Raw genomic sequence first — 15,000 nt, forward strand, 5'->3', positions numbered from 1 at the left:
CCACACCACGACCAACACCACGGCCAACACCACACCACGGCCAACACCACACCACGACCAACACCACACCACGACCAACACCACGGCCAACACCACACCACGGCCAACACCACACCACGACCAACACCACAGCACAACCAACACCACACTACAACCAACACCACACCACGACCAACACCATACCACGACCAACACCACACCACGACCAACACCACAACCAACACCACACTACGACCAACACCACGCTACAACCAACACCACACTACAACCAACACCACACCACGACCAACACCATACCACGACCAACACCACACCACGACCAACACCACGGCCAACACCACACCACGACCAACACCACGCTACAACCAACACCACAACCAACACCACACCCCGACCAACACCACACCACGACCAACACCACAGCACAACCAACACCACACTACAACCAACACCATACCACGACCAACACCACACCACGACCAACACCACACCACAACCAACACCACAACCAACACCACACTACAACCAACACCACACCACAACTAACACCACACCACAACCAACACCATAACCCAACACCACACCACACCCTGACCACTCCACAGCCAACACCACAACCAACACCACAACCAAAACCACAACCACAAAGCAACACCACAACACAACACCCAACCAGCACCCCACTCACCAAACTTGAACGTGCCCTTCTCCCCGGACCCGCTAGCCACGATAAGGTGATTGACGTGGAAGGACTGGGAGCTCTGGTAGGACAGGAAGGCCGCGCGGTTCTCCATCTTGCCCGAGTTTTCCTGGCGGGTCCCCACCTCCACCAGCCCGTCCTTCCAGCTGACCCAGAAGTGTCGGAATTTCTTTTTGTCCAGCGGGCGGTCACTCGCCTCCTCCACCTGGGCCTCCCCCCCCTTGGACGTCCGGATTGAGGACTTGGTGTTGTCGTCGTGGCCCAGCTCGATCTCGTAGAGGTTGTCGTTGTTGTCGGCGTCGGTGATGCCGTTGTCGTTGCTGAGGATGATGACGGCTCCGGCCTTCATCTTGACTGCGAAGGTGATGCTGGTCAGGTCCTTGACCGGGTAGGTTTTGAGCGGGGCTGTCACTTCGCCGTACACCCTCTTGCCCTTGACCTTGGCCATCTTCGTCTTGACGCAAGTCACTGGAAAAGAAAAGGGGGTTTAGGAAAGGGTTGAGGCGACGTGGCAGAACCAACTGTGCAGAAATTGTAAAAAGTGGTAACTCTCTCCACACACAAGGTACACAACTTCAAGCCAGTGCTGCCTACGCTACCAATTCAGCTAGGACACAGGTAAATAAAAGGTACATTGGAACAAACCCAGACACTACCCCGAAAAAAAAAGGGAAGCGCCGGGCTTGCTCTTATACCGATCATTTGACATGTGCACAGAGCAGCAAGGACAGAAGAAATGTGCAAACACAAATTAGCTTTTATTCAAGACTGGCATAGCCTCTTTAAACCTGAACAAGCCACATAGAACACACGGACAATACAGAACAAACACATGGTTGCCTCGGTGGTTTTTCAACTGGAAATTAATAAGGCCAGGAGATCAAATGATTAACAAATTGTAAAGAGTGGTAACTCTCTCCACACACAAGGTACACAACTAAGTCAGTGCTGCCTACGCTACCAATTCAGCTAGCACACAGGTAAATAAAAGGTACATTGGAACAAACCCAGACACTTCCCCCCAAAAAGGAAGCACCGGGCTTGCTCTTATACCGATCATTTGACATGTGCACACAGCAGCAAGGACTAATTTCAGCTATGCAGAATCTACAGAATAGTGAAACGGCATTTTTATCAAAAACAACCAAAAAAACAATAATAATAATAATGCCTTCAAGACTCACTTGTGATACACTTTAAAAAAAATCCAAGCTTTTTATGTATTGAGTATCATTTCAAAATGTAATGCTTAAGATGAGAAAGATCAGTTTAAAGCAAATTAACTCCCCTAGCATTAATTACAGAGTAATTTCCCTTCTTTACTATCTGCACCAAAACGTTTGCAAAATAAATAAAACTTCCATGCTTTGCAAAAGAAGTTCCTGTTTGAACAAAAAATGATAATAATGACTGCTCTTGTTGTTGGGTCAGAATATCAGATCAAAGTGCCAAGTTTAGAGAATACAAAAAATATAAATATAACAGTAAATGCAGTTTGCATATAATTAGGCTTCATTTATTATTTTTTGTGCCCATCCCAGAGGTGCAATATTGTTTTAAGCAAGATGACTGGAAAGAACTGACTTTTTCCTATTTTTATGCCTAATTTGGTGTCAACTGACAAAGTATTTGCAGAGAAAATGTCAATGTTAAAGTTTACCACGGACACACACACACACACACACACACACACACAACCGAACACCGGGTTAAAACATAGACTCACTTTGTTTACACAAGTGAGTGAATAAAGGAGATTAAAACCGTTATATTTATTCACGATCATTTAACTAAGTTTTTGCCAAGACAGGCGCCGTGATCAAATGGAGTAAGCGTTGGATTTCTGATCTAGTGTTCACCAGTGATCGAGGTTCCAGGTTCCGTTGTTGTGTCCAAGGGAAAGGCACTTTACCCCGTTCTTCCTCGCTTCGCCTGGTTGCCTGACCAGCACAGGTGACTTTTTTTTTTAGTGAAGAGGAGTTGTGCAGTCCCTTCCCCACTCTCTCGCATACCGACGCTCACAGTCCCACAGGTGCAGATATTGCCACGTGCAGGACGGCCTCGGCAGGTGCAGGTTTTTTCGGGGTTCCGTCTCCTAGGAGGGCTTCCAGCCAAGGATAAGAGCTTCCCCTGCCCTTTGGTCATCCTCTTCCGCCCTCACAGCCGTTGAGAAAGGTTTCCTCCTCCGCCTGGTCCGTCGTTGGGAGACTTCACATGCGGCAGGTAGTACTGGGTTACATGGTACCAGTAGCAAGGGCTATGCCCCCGACCTCGCTCCACCCTGGTGTAAATTGGTACCTGACTGCAGTTGGGAAATGTTTAAACGGGAGGAAAGAGAGGACTGGGCCCCGCCTTCCCGATGACGAGCCCTGAAATTGTGGACATGAATTTACTCCCCGGGTGGCCGTTGATTTAAAGGCTTTGGGACCTTTGACCCAATATTACTTTTTTAGGGGGAGGTGGGCGGAGGAGTGGGAGAAGATATGTTTTTACATAATATCATAACTCCCGTTTTTAAGGCAACATGAAAGTAGAAGGTGATTCGGGGTGAGGGGAGGGGAGTGGGTAATCTTTTTGTTCGGAAGGGAAAGGGATCAGGAGGAAGGTGGCAGAATGGTTAAGACGTTTATCTGCCAATACAATGTCCGTGAAGGTATGGGATCCAATCCTGCTCTCACCCTTTCTCCCAAGTTTGACTGGAAAATCTTCTTCTTCTTCTTCTTCTGCGTTCGTGGGCTGCAACTCCCACGTTCACTCGTATGCACACGAGTGGGCTTTTACGTGTATGACCGTTTTTACCCCGCCATGTAGGCAGCCATACTCCGTTTTCGGGGGTGTGCATGCTGGGTATGTTCTTGTTTCCATAACCCACCGAACGCTGACATGGATTACAGGATCTTTAACGTGCGTATTTGATCTTCTGCTTGCATAGACACACGAAGGGGGTTCAGGCACTTGCAGGTCTGCACATATGTTGACCTGGGAGATCGTAAAAATCTCCACCCTTTACCCACCAGGCGCCGTCACCGTGATTCGAACCCAGGACCCTCAGACTGACAGTCCGACGCTTTAACCACTCGGCTGTTGCGCCCGTCGACTGGAAAATCAAACTGAGAGTCTAGTCATTTGAATGACACGATAAACCGAGGTCCCGCGTGCAGCACGCAATCGGCGCACTGAAAAAGAACTCATGGCATCATAAGGGTTGTTCTCTGTCAAATTGTGCAGGATAAATCCACTCAGATTGGTACACAAATGTCTATGCATGCTCACAAGGCCTGACTAAGCGCGTTGGTTATGCTGCAACTGCATCAGTTATGGGCATCTGCCTAGTAGTTGTGGTGTAGGGTATATGGATTTACTCGGACGCAGTGATACCTCCTTGATAAACTGAAACTGAAAAGGCTTCAAGGAAATTGAGGATAGATGTTAAACAAAGCAACGAACGAACAACACACACACACACACACACACACACACACACACAAGCAATCGGAAAACTAGTTACCCATTTGATCATGGCGTGGACTGAACTTACCTGGTGGTGGTGGTGTAGGCCCAGGTGTTGTGGGCTCAGGTGTTGTGGGCTCAGGTGTTGTGGGCTCAGGTGTAGACTCTGGCTCTGGGGGTGCTGTAGGTAAAGGTGATGATGTAGACTCTGGCTCTGGGGGTGCTGTAGGTAAAGGTGATGATGTGGACTCTGGGGGTGCTGTAGGTAAAGGTGATGATGTAGACTCTGGCTCTGGGGGTGCTGTAGGTAAAGGTGATGATGTAGACTCTGGCTCTGGGGGTGCTGTAGGTAAAGGTGATGATGTGGACTCTGGCTCTGGGGGTGCTGTAGGTAAAGGTGATGATGTAGACTCTGGCTCTGGGGGTGCTGTAGGTAAAGGTGATGATGTGGATTCTGGCTCTGGGGGTGCTGTAGGTAAAGGTGATGATGTGGACTCTGGCTCTGGGGGTGCTGTAGGTAAAGGTGATGATGTAGACTCTGGCTCTGGGGGTGCTGTAGGTAAAGGTGATGATGTGGACTCTGGCTCTGGGGGTGCTGTAGGTAAAGGTGATGATGTAGACTCTGGTTCTGGGGGTGCTGTAGGTAAAGGTGATGATGTAGACTCAGGTAAAGGTGATGATGTAGGCACAGGTGTAGGTTCTGGCGTTGTGGGTTCTGGTGTAGGCTCAGGCGTTGTAGTTGGAGGCGCTACACAGGTCAGAACAAACGTTTGCTGAATAAACTCCTACATTCATTAACGATGCTGCTGGAGTCATGATTTTGTTGTACTGTTGTTTTTCTTGAATGCACGCCAAAGGTTTAAGGATCTGTTTGTTTGTTTGTGTGGTTCCTCCATTCATTCATTCAGTGGCTCTACTGTCACGCCGCTGATCCCGAATCCCTACACACAGCTACGTCCACTTAAGTCCTAGCGCCAGCAGTCCACAGGGAACTATCAATGTTAGGTCGCCATGAGGCCACACACCAGGGCAGACCCTGCACTGCCGCTGAGTCACCCCTGTACCGTTCTGATTCAACATACGAAGGACATCAGCTGCTAAGCCTCCTGTTGACGACAACAACGGCTGTATCGCAGAACCAGACTGAGGGACTGCCTTCTCTCATCCGTCCCCTTGCCCCCTCCCCTCCCTCCCTCTACTTCCTATCACTCCCAGTGAGGTCGAAACCGCTACCACGTTCCTCCAACGACAGTCCCCATGAATATGCTAACGCCGAAGACCTTGACAGGATCTTAGCACAGGCATGGTGGTGGTGTGTGTGTGTGTGTGTGTGTGTGTGTGTGTGTGTGTGTGCGTGTGTGCTTTTTTATGTTGACACTTAATCCTTTAGAATAATTTGCATTGTATGGAATCACAGGCTTGAACAAAGCACTAATATTCACATACACACAAAGAAAAATGTACACAGACGTAAGCAAACCTACCTCAACAGTCTGATCTTTAATTCTTCATACACAAAAATGACAATGGAAAAATCTATTTCGACGATCTTATACTTCAAGATCTTTCGGTGTTTTTTTTGTTTGTTTTAATCAGTTTAATATAGTTGAGTGCTATTGATAAGCCTGTCGATTTGTGAGAAGAAAGTGCTTATGTTTACTGGGACAGAAAAGAAAACGTACAGTGGAATGGCTGCGGAAACGTTTATTGCTTCTTATCAATTGTGAACCTACACCTCAACCATCGAATCTCTTTCTCCCTTCATTCCCCATCCACCTTTAACTCCATACTAACCCTCGCCTTGCCTCCCTTCTACCCTTCCCTTTTCGGCCTCCTCTTTTTTCCTTCTCCCTTTCTCTCTCTCCCTTGCCCCTCCCCCCATTCACTCCATTTTTTCAGCAAAAAGAATTTTATTTCTACTCATTTCCGGTATCCTTATTTGTTTTTCTACCCCACCTGAGTCTATTCTCTTTTGATTAGGTTTAACACACACACACACACACACACACACACACACACACACACACACCACACCACACCACACACACACACACACACACACACCCTCTGCCAAACTAACGTTCCCTCCCACCACGTTTGAAGAAACCTCTGTGAGTAGAAACGACGTGTAAACCATTCACCCCACCCGGGCCACCTCTACCACCAAGGTATTCCCACATTTTACGATGTCAGCCGAAACAGGGTTATTACATGGACAAACACAAGTGAGCCAACAAAGAAAGTGATATTTCCAATTTCATTCTGTTTTACCGTTTGAAATCATTTCACCTGTGGGTTGGCGCGTAGTAGGTTCTAGAGTTGTAGGTTCTTGTGTTGTAGGTTCTATTGTGGCTGGATCCACAGTTGTTGGTCCTGGTGTTGAAGAATCTGGTGCACTGGGTTCTGATGCCCTGGCTTCTGGTGTTGTAGATTCTGGTGCGGTTGGTCCTGGTGTTGTAGCTTTTTGTGTTGTTGGTTCCAATGTTGTTGGTCGTGTTGTAGGTCTTCGCGTTGTAGGTTCTGGTGTTACAGGCTTTGGTGTTCTGGGTTCTGGAGTTGTAGATTCTAGTGTGGTTGGTTCTACAGTTGTAGATTGTTGTATTGTGTGTCCTGGTGTCGGAGGTTCTGGTGTAACAGGTACTGGTGTTGTAGGTTGTGGTGTTGTAGGTTGTGGTGTCGTAGGTTGTGGTGTTGCTGGTTGTAGTGTTGTAGGTTCTTGTGCTGTAAGTTCTGATGTTGTATGTACTGGTGTTGTTGGTTCAAAAGTCGTAGGATGTGGTGTTGTAGGTTGTGGTGTTGAATGTTGTGGCGTTGAAGGTTGTGGTGTTGTAGGTTGTGATGTTGTAGGTTGTGTTGTTGTAGGTTGTGGTGTTGTTGGATGTGGTGCTGTAGGTTGTGATGTTGTAGGTTGTGGTGTTGTAGGTTGTGATGTTGTAGGTTGTGTTGTTGTAGGTTGTGGTGTTGTTGGATGTGGTGCTGTAGGTTGTGATGTTGTAGGTTGTGGTGTTGAAGGTTGTGGTGTTGTGGGTTGTGGTGTCGTAGGTTGTGGTGTTGTTGGTTGTAGTGTTGTAGGTTTTGGTGTTGTAAGTTCTGATGTTGTATGTACTGGTGTTGTTGCTTCTGAAGTCGTAGGTTGTGGTGTTGTAGGTTGTGGTGTTGAATGTTGTGGCGTTGTAGGTTGTGGTGTTGTTGGCTGTGGTGTTGTTGTTGTTGGTTGTGATGTTGTAGGTTGTGGTGTTGTTGGTTGTGGTGTTGTTGGTTGTAGTGTTGTAGGTTTTGGTGTTGTAAGTTCTGATGTTGTATATACTGGTGCTGTTGGTTCTAAAGTTGTAGGATGTGGCGTTGAAGGTTGTGGTGTTGTAGGTTGTGGCGTTGAAGGTTGTGGTGTTGTAGGTTGTGGTGTTGTAGGTTGTGGCGTTGAAGGTTGTGGTGTTGTAGGTTGCGTTGGTGTAGGTTGTGGTGTTGTAGGTTGTGGCGTTGAAGGTTGTGTTGTTGTAGGTTGTGGTGTTGTAGGTTGTGGTGTTATAGGTTGTGGTGTTGAATGTTGTGGCGTTGTAGGTTGCGGTGTTGTAGGTTGTGGTGTTGAAGGTTGTGGTGTTGTAGGTTGTGGTGTTGTAGGTTGTGGTGTTGAAGGTTGTGGTGTCGTGGGTTGTGGTGTCGTAGGTTGTGGTGTTGTTGGTTGTAGTGTTGTAGGTTTTGGTGTTGTAAGTTCTGATGTTGTATGTACTGGTGTTGTTGCTTCTAAAGTCGTAGGTTGTGGTGTTGTAGGTTGTGGTGTTGAATGTTGTGGCGTTGTAGGTTGTGGTGTTGTTGACTGTGGTGTTGTTGTTGTTGGTTGTGATGTTGTAGGTTGTGGTGTTGTGGGTTGTGGTGTGGTAGGTTGTGGTGTTGTGGGTTGTGGTGTTGTTGGTTGTAGTGTTGTAGGTTTTGGTGTTGTAAGTTCTGATGTTGTATATACTGGTGCTGTTGGTTCTAAAGTTGTAGGATGTGGTGTTGTAGGTTGTGGTGTTGTAGGTTGTGGTGTTGTAGGTTGCGTTGGTGTAGGTTGTGGTGTTGTAGGTTGTGGTGTTGTTGGCTGTGGTGTTGTTGGTTGTGGTGTTGTAGGTTGTGGCGCTGAAGGTTGTGGTGTTGTAGGTTGCGTTGGTGTAGGTTGTGGTGTTGTAGGTTGTGGCGTTATAGGTTGTGGTGTTGAATGTTGTGGCGTTGTAGGTTGTGGTGTTGTAGGTTGCGTTGGTGTAGGTTGTGGTGTTGAAGGTTGTGGCGTTGAATGTTGTGGTGTTGTAGGTTGTGATGTTGTAGGTTGCGGTGTTGTAGGTTGTGGTGTTGAATGTTGTGTTGAAGGTTGTGGTGTTGTAGGTTGTGGTGTTGTAGGTTGCGTTGGTGTAGGTTGTGGTGTTGAAGGTTGTGGCGTTGAATGTTGTGGTGTTGGAGGTTGTGGCGTTGAATGCTGTGGTGTTGTAGGTTGTGGTGTTGTAGGTTGTGGTGTTGAAGGTTGTGGTGGTGTAGGTTGTGGTGTTGAAGGTTGTGTTGCTGTAGGTTCTGTTGGTGTAGGTTGTGGTGTTGTAGGTTCTGTTGGTGTAGGCTGTGGTGTCGTAAGTTGTGGTGTTGTAGGTTGTGGCGTTGTAGGTTGTGGTGTTGTTGGTTGTGGTGTTGTAGGTTGTGATGTTGTATGTACTGGTGTTGTTGGTTCTAAAGTCGTAGGTTGTAGCGTTGTAGGTTGTGGCGTTGTTGGTTGTGGTGTTGTTGGTTGTGATGTTGTTGGTTGTAGTGTTGTAGGTTTTGGTGTTGTAGGTTCTGATGTTGTATGTACTGGTGTTGTTGGTTCTAAAGTCGTAGGTTGTGGCGTTGTAGGTTGTGGTATTGTTGGTTGTGGTGTTGAAGGTTGTGTTGTAGGCTGTGGTGTCGTAGGTTGTGGTGTTGTTGGTTGTAGTGTTGTAGGTATTGGTGTTGTAGGTTCTGATGTTGTATGTACTGGTGTTGTTGGTTCTAAAGTCGTAGGTTGTGGCGTTGTTGGTTGTGGTGTTGTTGGTTGTGATGTTGTAGGTTGTGGTGCTGTTGGTTGAGGTGTTGTAGGTTGTGGTGTTGTAGGTTCTGTTCGTGTAGGTTGTGGTGTTGTAGGTTGTGGTGTTGTTGGTTGTGGTGTTGTAGGTTCTGTTCGTGTAGGTTGTGGTGTCGTAGGTTGTGGTGCAGGTGTAGGTTGTGGTGTTGTAGGTTGTGGTATTGTGGGTTGTGGTGTTGTACGTTGTGGTGTTGTACGTTGTGGTGTTGTAGGTTGTGTTGGTGGAGGTTGTGGCGTTGTTGGTTGTTGTGTTGTAGATTGTGGTGTTGTAGGTTGTGTTGGTGTAGGTTGTGGTGCTGTTGGTTGTGGTGTTGTAGGTTGTGTTGGTGGAGGTTGTGGTGTTGTTGGTTGTTGTGTTGTAGGTTGTGGTGTCGTAGGTTGTGTTGGTGTAAGTTGTGGTGTTGTCAGTTGTGGTGTTGTAGGTTGTGTTGGTGTACGTTGTGGTGTCGTAGGTTGTAGTGATGTAAGTTGTGGTGTTGTAGGTTGTGGTGTTGTAAGTTGTGGTGTTGCAGGTTGTGGTGTTGCAGGTTCTCGTGTCGTGGGTTCTGGTGTTGTATGTTTTGGTGTTCTAGGTTGTGATGTTGCAGGTTGTGGTGTAGGTGGCGGTGTTGTAGGTTCTGGAGTCGTTGGTTGTGGAGTTGATGGTGCTGTAGTTTGTTGTGTCTTGGGGTCTACTGTCGTCGGTTTTAGTGTTGTAGGCTGTGGCGTCGTACGCTGTCGTGTTGTTGGTTCTGGTGCCGTGGGTTCTAGTGTTGTAAGCTTTGGAGTCGCAGATTTTGGTGTGGTTGGTTGTGGTGTTGTTGATTCTGGTGTGGATGGTTCTGTTGTGGTTGGTTCTGGCGTGGTTGGGTCTGGTGTGGTTGGTTCTGGTGTGGTTGGTTCTGGTATGGTTGGTTCTCTTGTGGTTGGTTCTGGTGTGGCTGGTTCTGCTGTGGTTGGTTCTGGTGTTGATGGTTCTGGCGTGCTTGGTTCTGGTGTTGTTGGTTGTGGTGTGGTTGGTTCTGTTGTGGTTGGTTCTGGTGTGGATGGTTCTGGTGTGGATGGTTGTGGTGTTGTTGATTGTGGTGTGGTTGGTTCTGGCGTGGTTGGTTCTGGTGTTGGTTCTGGTGTGGTTGGTTCTGGTGTGGCTGGCTCTAGTGTGGTTGGTTCTGGTGTGGTTGGTTCTCTTGTGGTTGGTTCTGGTGTGGCTGGCTCTTGTGTGGTTGGTTCTGGTGTTGTTGGTTCTGGCGTGGTTGGTTCTGGTGTGGTTTGTTCTGCTGTTGTTGGTTGTGGTGTTGTTGGTTGTGGTGTGGATGGTTCTGGTGTGGATGGTTCTCTTTTGGTTGGTTCTAGTGTTGTTGGTTGTGGTGTGGTTGGTTCTCTTGTGGTTGGTTCTGGCGTGGTTGGTTTTGGTGTGGTTGGTTCTGGTTTGGTTGGTTCTCTTGTGGTTGGTTGTGGTGTGGTTGGTTCTGTTGTGGTTGGTTCTGGTGTGGCTGGTTCTGTTGTGGTTGATTCTGGCGTGGTTGGTTCTTGTGTGGTTTGTTCTGGTGTTGTTGGTTCTGGCGTGGTTGGTTCTTGAGTGGTTGGTTCTGGTGTGGATGGTTGTGGTGTGGTTGGTTCTGGTGTGGTTGGTTCTGCTGTTGTTGGTTTTGGTGTGGATGGTTGTGGTGTGGATGGTTCTGGTGTGGTTGGTTGTGGTGTTGTTGGTTTTGGTGTTGTTGGTTCTGTTGTGGTTGGTTCTGTTGTTGTTGGTTCTGGCGTGGTTAGTTCTGTTGTTGTTGGTTCTGGCGTGGTTTGTTCTGGTGTGGTTGGTTCTGCTGTGGTTGGTTCTGCTGTTGTTGGTTGTGGTGTGGATGGTTGTGGTGTGGATGGTTGTGGTGTGGATGGTTCTGGTGTTGGTTCTGGTGTTGTGAGTTGTGGTGTTTTGGTTCTGGCGTGGTTTGTTCTGGTGTGGTTGGTTGTGGTGTTGTTGGTTCTCTTGTGGTTGGTTCTGGTGTGGTTGGTTCTGGTGTGGATGGTTCTGGTGTGGATGGTTGTGGTGTTGTTGGTTCTCTTGTGGTTGGCTGTGGTGTGGTTGGTTCTGGTGTGGTTGGTTCTGGTGTGGATGGTTGTGGTGTGGATGGTTGTGGTGTGGTTGGTTCTGCTGTTGTTGGTTTTGGTGTGGATGGTTGTGGTGTGGATGGTTGTGGTGTTGTTGGTTGTGGTGTTGTTGGTTCTGTTGTGGTTGGTTCTGTTGTTGTTGGTTCTGGCGTGGTTTGTTCTGGTGTTGTTGGTTTTGGTGTGGATGGTTGTGGTGTGGATGGTTGTGGTGTTGTTGGTTGTGGTGTTGTTGGTTCTGTTGTGGTTGGTTCTGTTGTTGTTGGTTCTGGCGTGGTTTGTTCTGGTGTTGTTGGTTTTGGTGTGGATGGTTGTGGTGTGGTTGGTTGTGGTGTTGTTGGTTGTGGTGTGGTTGGTTCTGGCGTGGTTAGTTCTGTTGTTGTTGGTTCTGGCGTGGTTTGTTCTGGTGTTGTTGGTTTTGGTGTGGATGGTTGTGGTGTGGATGGTTGTGGTGTGGTTGGTTCTGGTGTGGTTGGTTCTGTTGTTGTTGGTTGTGGTGTGGATAGTTCTGGTGTGGATGGTTCTGGTGTGGTTGGTTCTGGTGTGGTTGGTTCTGGTGTTGGTTCTGGTGTGGATGGTTCTCTTGTGGTTGGTTCTGGTGTTGTTAGTTGTGGTGTTGTTGGTTCTGGTGTTGTTAGTTGTGGTGTGGATGGTTCTCTTGTGGTTGGTTCTGGTGTTGTTAGTTGTGGTGTTGTTGGTTCTGGTGTTGTTGGTTCTGGTGTTGTTGGTTCTGGTGTGGATGGTTCTCTTGTGGTTGGTTCTGGTGTTGTTAGTTGTGGTGTTGTTGGTTCTGGTGTTGTTAGTTGTGGTGTGGATGGTTCTGGTGTTGGTTCTGGTGTTGTTAGTTGTGGTGTCGTTGGTTCTGGCGTGGTTTGTTCTGGTGTGGATGGTTGTGGTGTTGTTGGTTCTCTTGTGGTTGGCTGTGGTGTGGTTGGTTCTGGTGTGGATGGTTCTGGTGTGGATGGTTGTGGTGTGGTTGGTTCTGGTGTTGTTGGTTGTGGTGTGGATGGTTGTGGTGTGGATGGTTGTGGTGTTGTTGGTTGTGGTGTTGTTGGTTCTGTTGTGGTTGGTTCTGGCGTGGTTTGTTCTGGTGTGGTTGGTTCTGGCGTGGTTAGTTCTTGTGTGGATGGTTGTGGTGTTGTTGGTTGTGGGGTTCTTGGTTCTGGTGTGGTTGGTTCTGGTGTTGGTTCTGGTGTGGTTGGTTCTGGCGTAGTTGGTTCTGGTGTGGATGGTTCTGGTGTTGTTAGTTCTGGTGTTGTTAGTTCTGGTGTGGTTGGTTCTGGTGTGGTTGGTTGTGGTGTGGTTGGTTGTGGTGTTGTTGGTTCTGGTGTGGATGGTTCTGGCGTGGATGGTTCTGGTGTGGTTGGTTCTGGTGTTGTTGGTTGTGGTGTGGTTGGTTCTGGTGTGGTTGGTTCTGGTGTGGTTAGTTCTGGTGTGGTTGGTTCTGGTGTGGTTGGTTCTCTTGTGGTTGGTTGTGGTGTTGTTGGTTGTGGTGTGGTTGGTTCTGGCGTGGTTGGTTCTAGTGTGGTTAGTTCTGGTGTGGTTGTTTCTGGTGTTGGTTGTGGTGTGGTTGGTTCTGGTGTTGTTGGTGCTGGTGTGGTTGGTTGTGGTGTGGTTGGTTGTGGTGTGGATGGTTCTGGTGTGGATGGTTCTCTTGTGGTTGGTTCTGGTGTTGTTGGTTGTGGTGTGGTTGGTTCTGGCGTGGTTGGTTCTGGTGTGGTTAGTTCTGGTGTGGTTGGTTCTGGTGTGGTTGCTTCTCTTGTGGTTGGTTCTGGTGTTGGTTCTGGTGTGGTTGGTTCTGGTGTTAAAGGTTTTGGTGTTGCTGGTTCTGGTGTGGTTGGTTCTACAGTTGTAGTTTGTGGTGTTGTAGGATTTGGTGTTAGGGGTTCTTGTGTTGTAAATCCTGGTGTTGTATGTTGTCGTGTCGTAGGTTGTGGTGTCTTAGGTTGTGGTGTTGTAGTTTCCGGTAATGTGGGTTCTAGCGTGGTAGGTTGTAGTGTTGTAGGATCTGGTATGGTTGGTTCTGGTGTGTTTGGTTCTGGTGTGGTTCGTTCTACATTAGTAGGTTCTGGTGTTGTTGGTTCTGGTACTGTAGTATCTGGTAATGTTGTTTCTGGGGTAGTAGGTTGTGGTGTTGCAGGTTGTGGTGTACTAGTTCTTGGTGTTGTAGATTTGGGTGTCATAGGTATTGGTGTTGTGTGTTCTGGTGTTGAAGATTCTGGTGAGGTGAGTTCTGGTGTTGTAGGTTTTGTTGTTGTAGGATTTGGTTCTCGTGTTGTAAATTCTAGTATTGTAGGTTCTTGTGTCGTGGGTTCTGATGTGGTTGGTTTTAACGTTGAAGGTTGTGGTGTCGTATGTTGTGGTGTTCTGAGTTCAGGTGCCGTAGGTTCTGATGTTGTTGGTTCTGGTGTATAAGGTTTTGGTGTTGTAGTTTCTCCAGTTGTAGATTTTGGTGTACTGGGTTCCATTACACTGAGGTTTGATGTTGTATGTTCCATTGTTGTGGGTTTTTGTGTTGTGGGTTCTGGTGTCGTAGGTTTTGGGGTTGTAGGGTTTTGTGTTGTAGGTTTTGGTGTTGTGGGACCAGGTGTTGTACGCACTGGTGTTGTAAATTCTGGTGTGTAGGGTTCTGATACTCTGGGTTCCGGAGATGTAGGTGCTGGTGTCTCAGATTCTGGTGTCGTGGGTTCTGGTGGTGTTGGTTCCGTTGTTGTTGGTGCTGGTGTTATGGGTTTTTCTACTCTGGGTTCTGATGTGGATGAGTCTGGTGCCATGGGTCTTGGTGTAGTAGGCGTTGGTGTCGCTGTTTCTGGCGCTGGTGTTGTTGGTGTTGATTAAAGTGTAAGAATAAATCTTTGGCTGCTACATTCACTTTTTAAAAAATCTTTCTTTCCTTTTTTGACGGCGCTTACAAAACGCAAGCAAAGCGGCTTTGATTCTAATTGGAACAATCCGCAAAGAACGAACCTGACATTTGTGATGCGTCTCGGGCACGTTGAAACACCTCACGCTACCATTCGAGGCTCAACCCCCCCTCCCCCCTCTCTCTCTCTCTCTTTTTCTCTTTCTCACTACTCCTCTCTCTCTCTCAATCCCTCTCCTTAACTTTCTCCCTCTTATCCCCCCTTTCTCTCTCCCTCACACTCTCAATCCCTCTCTGTATCTTTCTCCCTCTTATCCCCCCTTTCTCTCTCCCTCACAATCTCACTCCCTCTCTGTATCTTTCTCCCTCTCATTCCCCCCTCTCTCCCTCACACTCTCACTCCCTCTCTTTGCCTTTCTCTCTCACCCACTCTCTCTCTGTCTCTGTCTGTCTGTCTCTCTCTCTCTCACACACACACGCACTCCCCCTTCTCTCTCACTGCCTCTCTCTCTCACTCCCTCTTTTTATCTCTCTCTCTCCCCTCTTTCTCTCCCTCTCTTTAATTCTCTTTCTCGGCCTCTCACCGCCCGCCCCCTACTCCTCTCTGTCTCTCTCCCCCCGACCCCTTCTCTCTCCCCTCTCTTTATCTCTCTCTCCTTCCTCCAACACCCCCCCCCCTCTGCCACCCTCGCTCTTTCTCTCTCACTCCCTCTTTTTATCTCCCTCTCACTTCCCCCTCTCTGTCTCACATTCTTTAATTCTCTTTCTCAGCCTCCCCCCTCCCCCCTTCTGTCTTTCCCCTCTGTCTCCCACTTCTCTCTCTTCCCTCTCTTTATATATATATATATATCC

At 48.0% G+C, this 15,000-nt stretch overlaps 1 protein-coding gene across 1 annotated transcript in view; it reads right to left on the bottom strand.

Moving 5' to 3' along the window:
• The window catches only part of LOC143290413 (uncharacterized), a 118,766-nt gene that overhangs the window by 16,749 nt on the left and 87,017 nt on the right, over positions 1-15,000 (bottom strand). The window contains exons 46-47 of the mRNA XM_076599827.1: positions 4,239-4,898; positions 689-1,168 (exon numbers count right to left, since the gene is read on the bottom strand). Of these exons, the coding sequence (XP_076455942.1) occupies positions 689-1,168; positions 4,239-4,898 (1,140 nt within the window). The remainder of the gene's footprint in view (positions 1-688; positions 1,169-4,238; positions 4,899-15,000) is intronic.

The sequence above is a fragment of the Babylonia areolata genome, chromosome 15, assembly GCF_041734735.1.
Source record: "Babylonia areolata isolate BAREFJ2019XMU chromosome 15, ASM4173473v1, whole genome shotgun sequence".
In the NCBI taxonomy this organism is placed as follows: domain Eukaryota; kingdom Metazoa; phylum Mollusca; class Gastropoda; order Neogastropoda; family Buccinidae; genus Babylonia; species Babylonia areolata.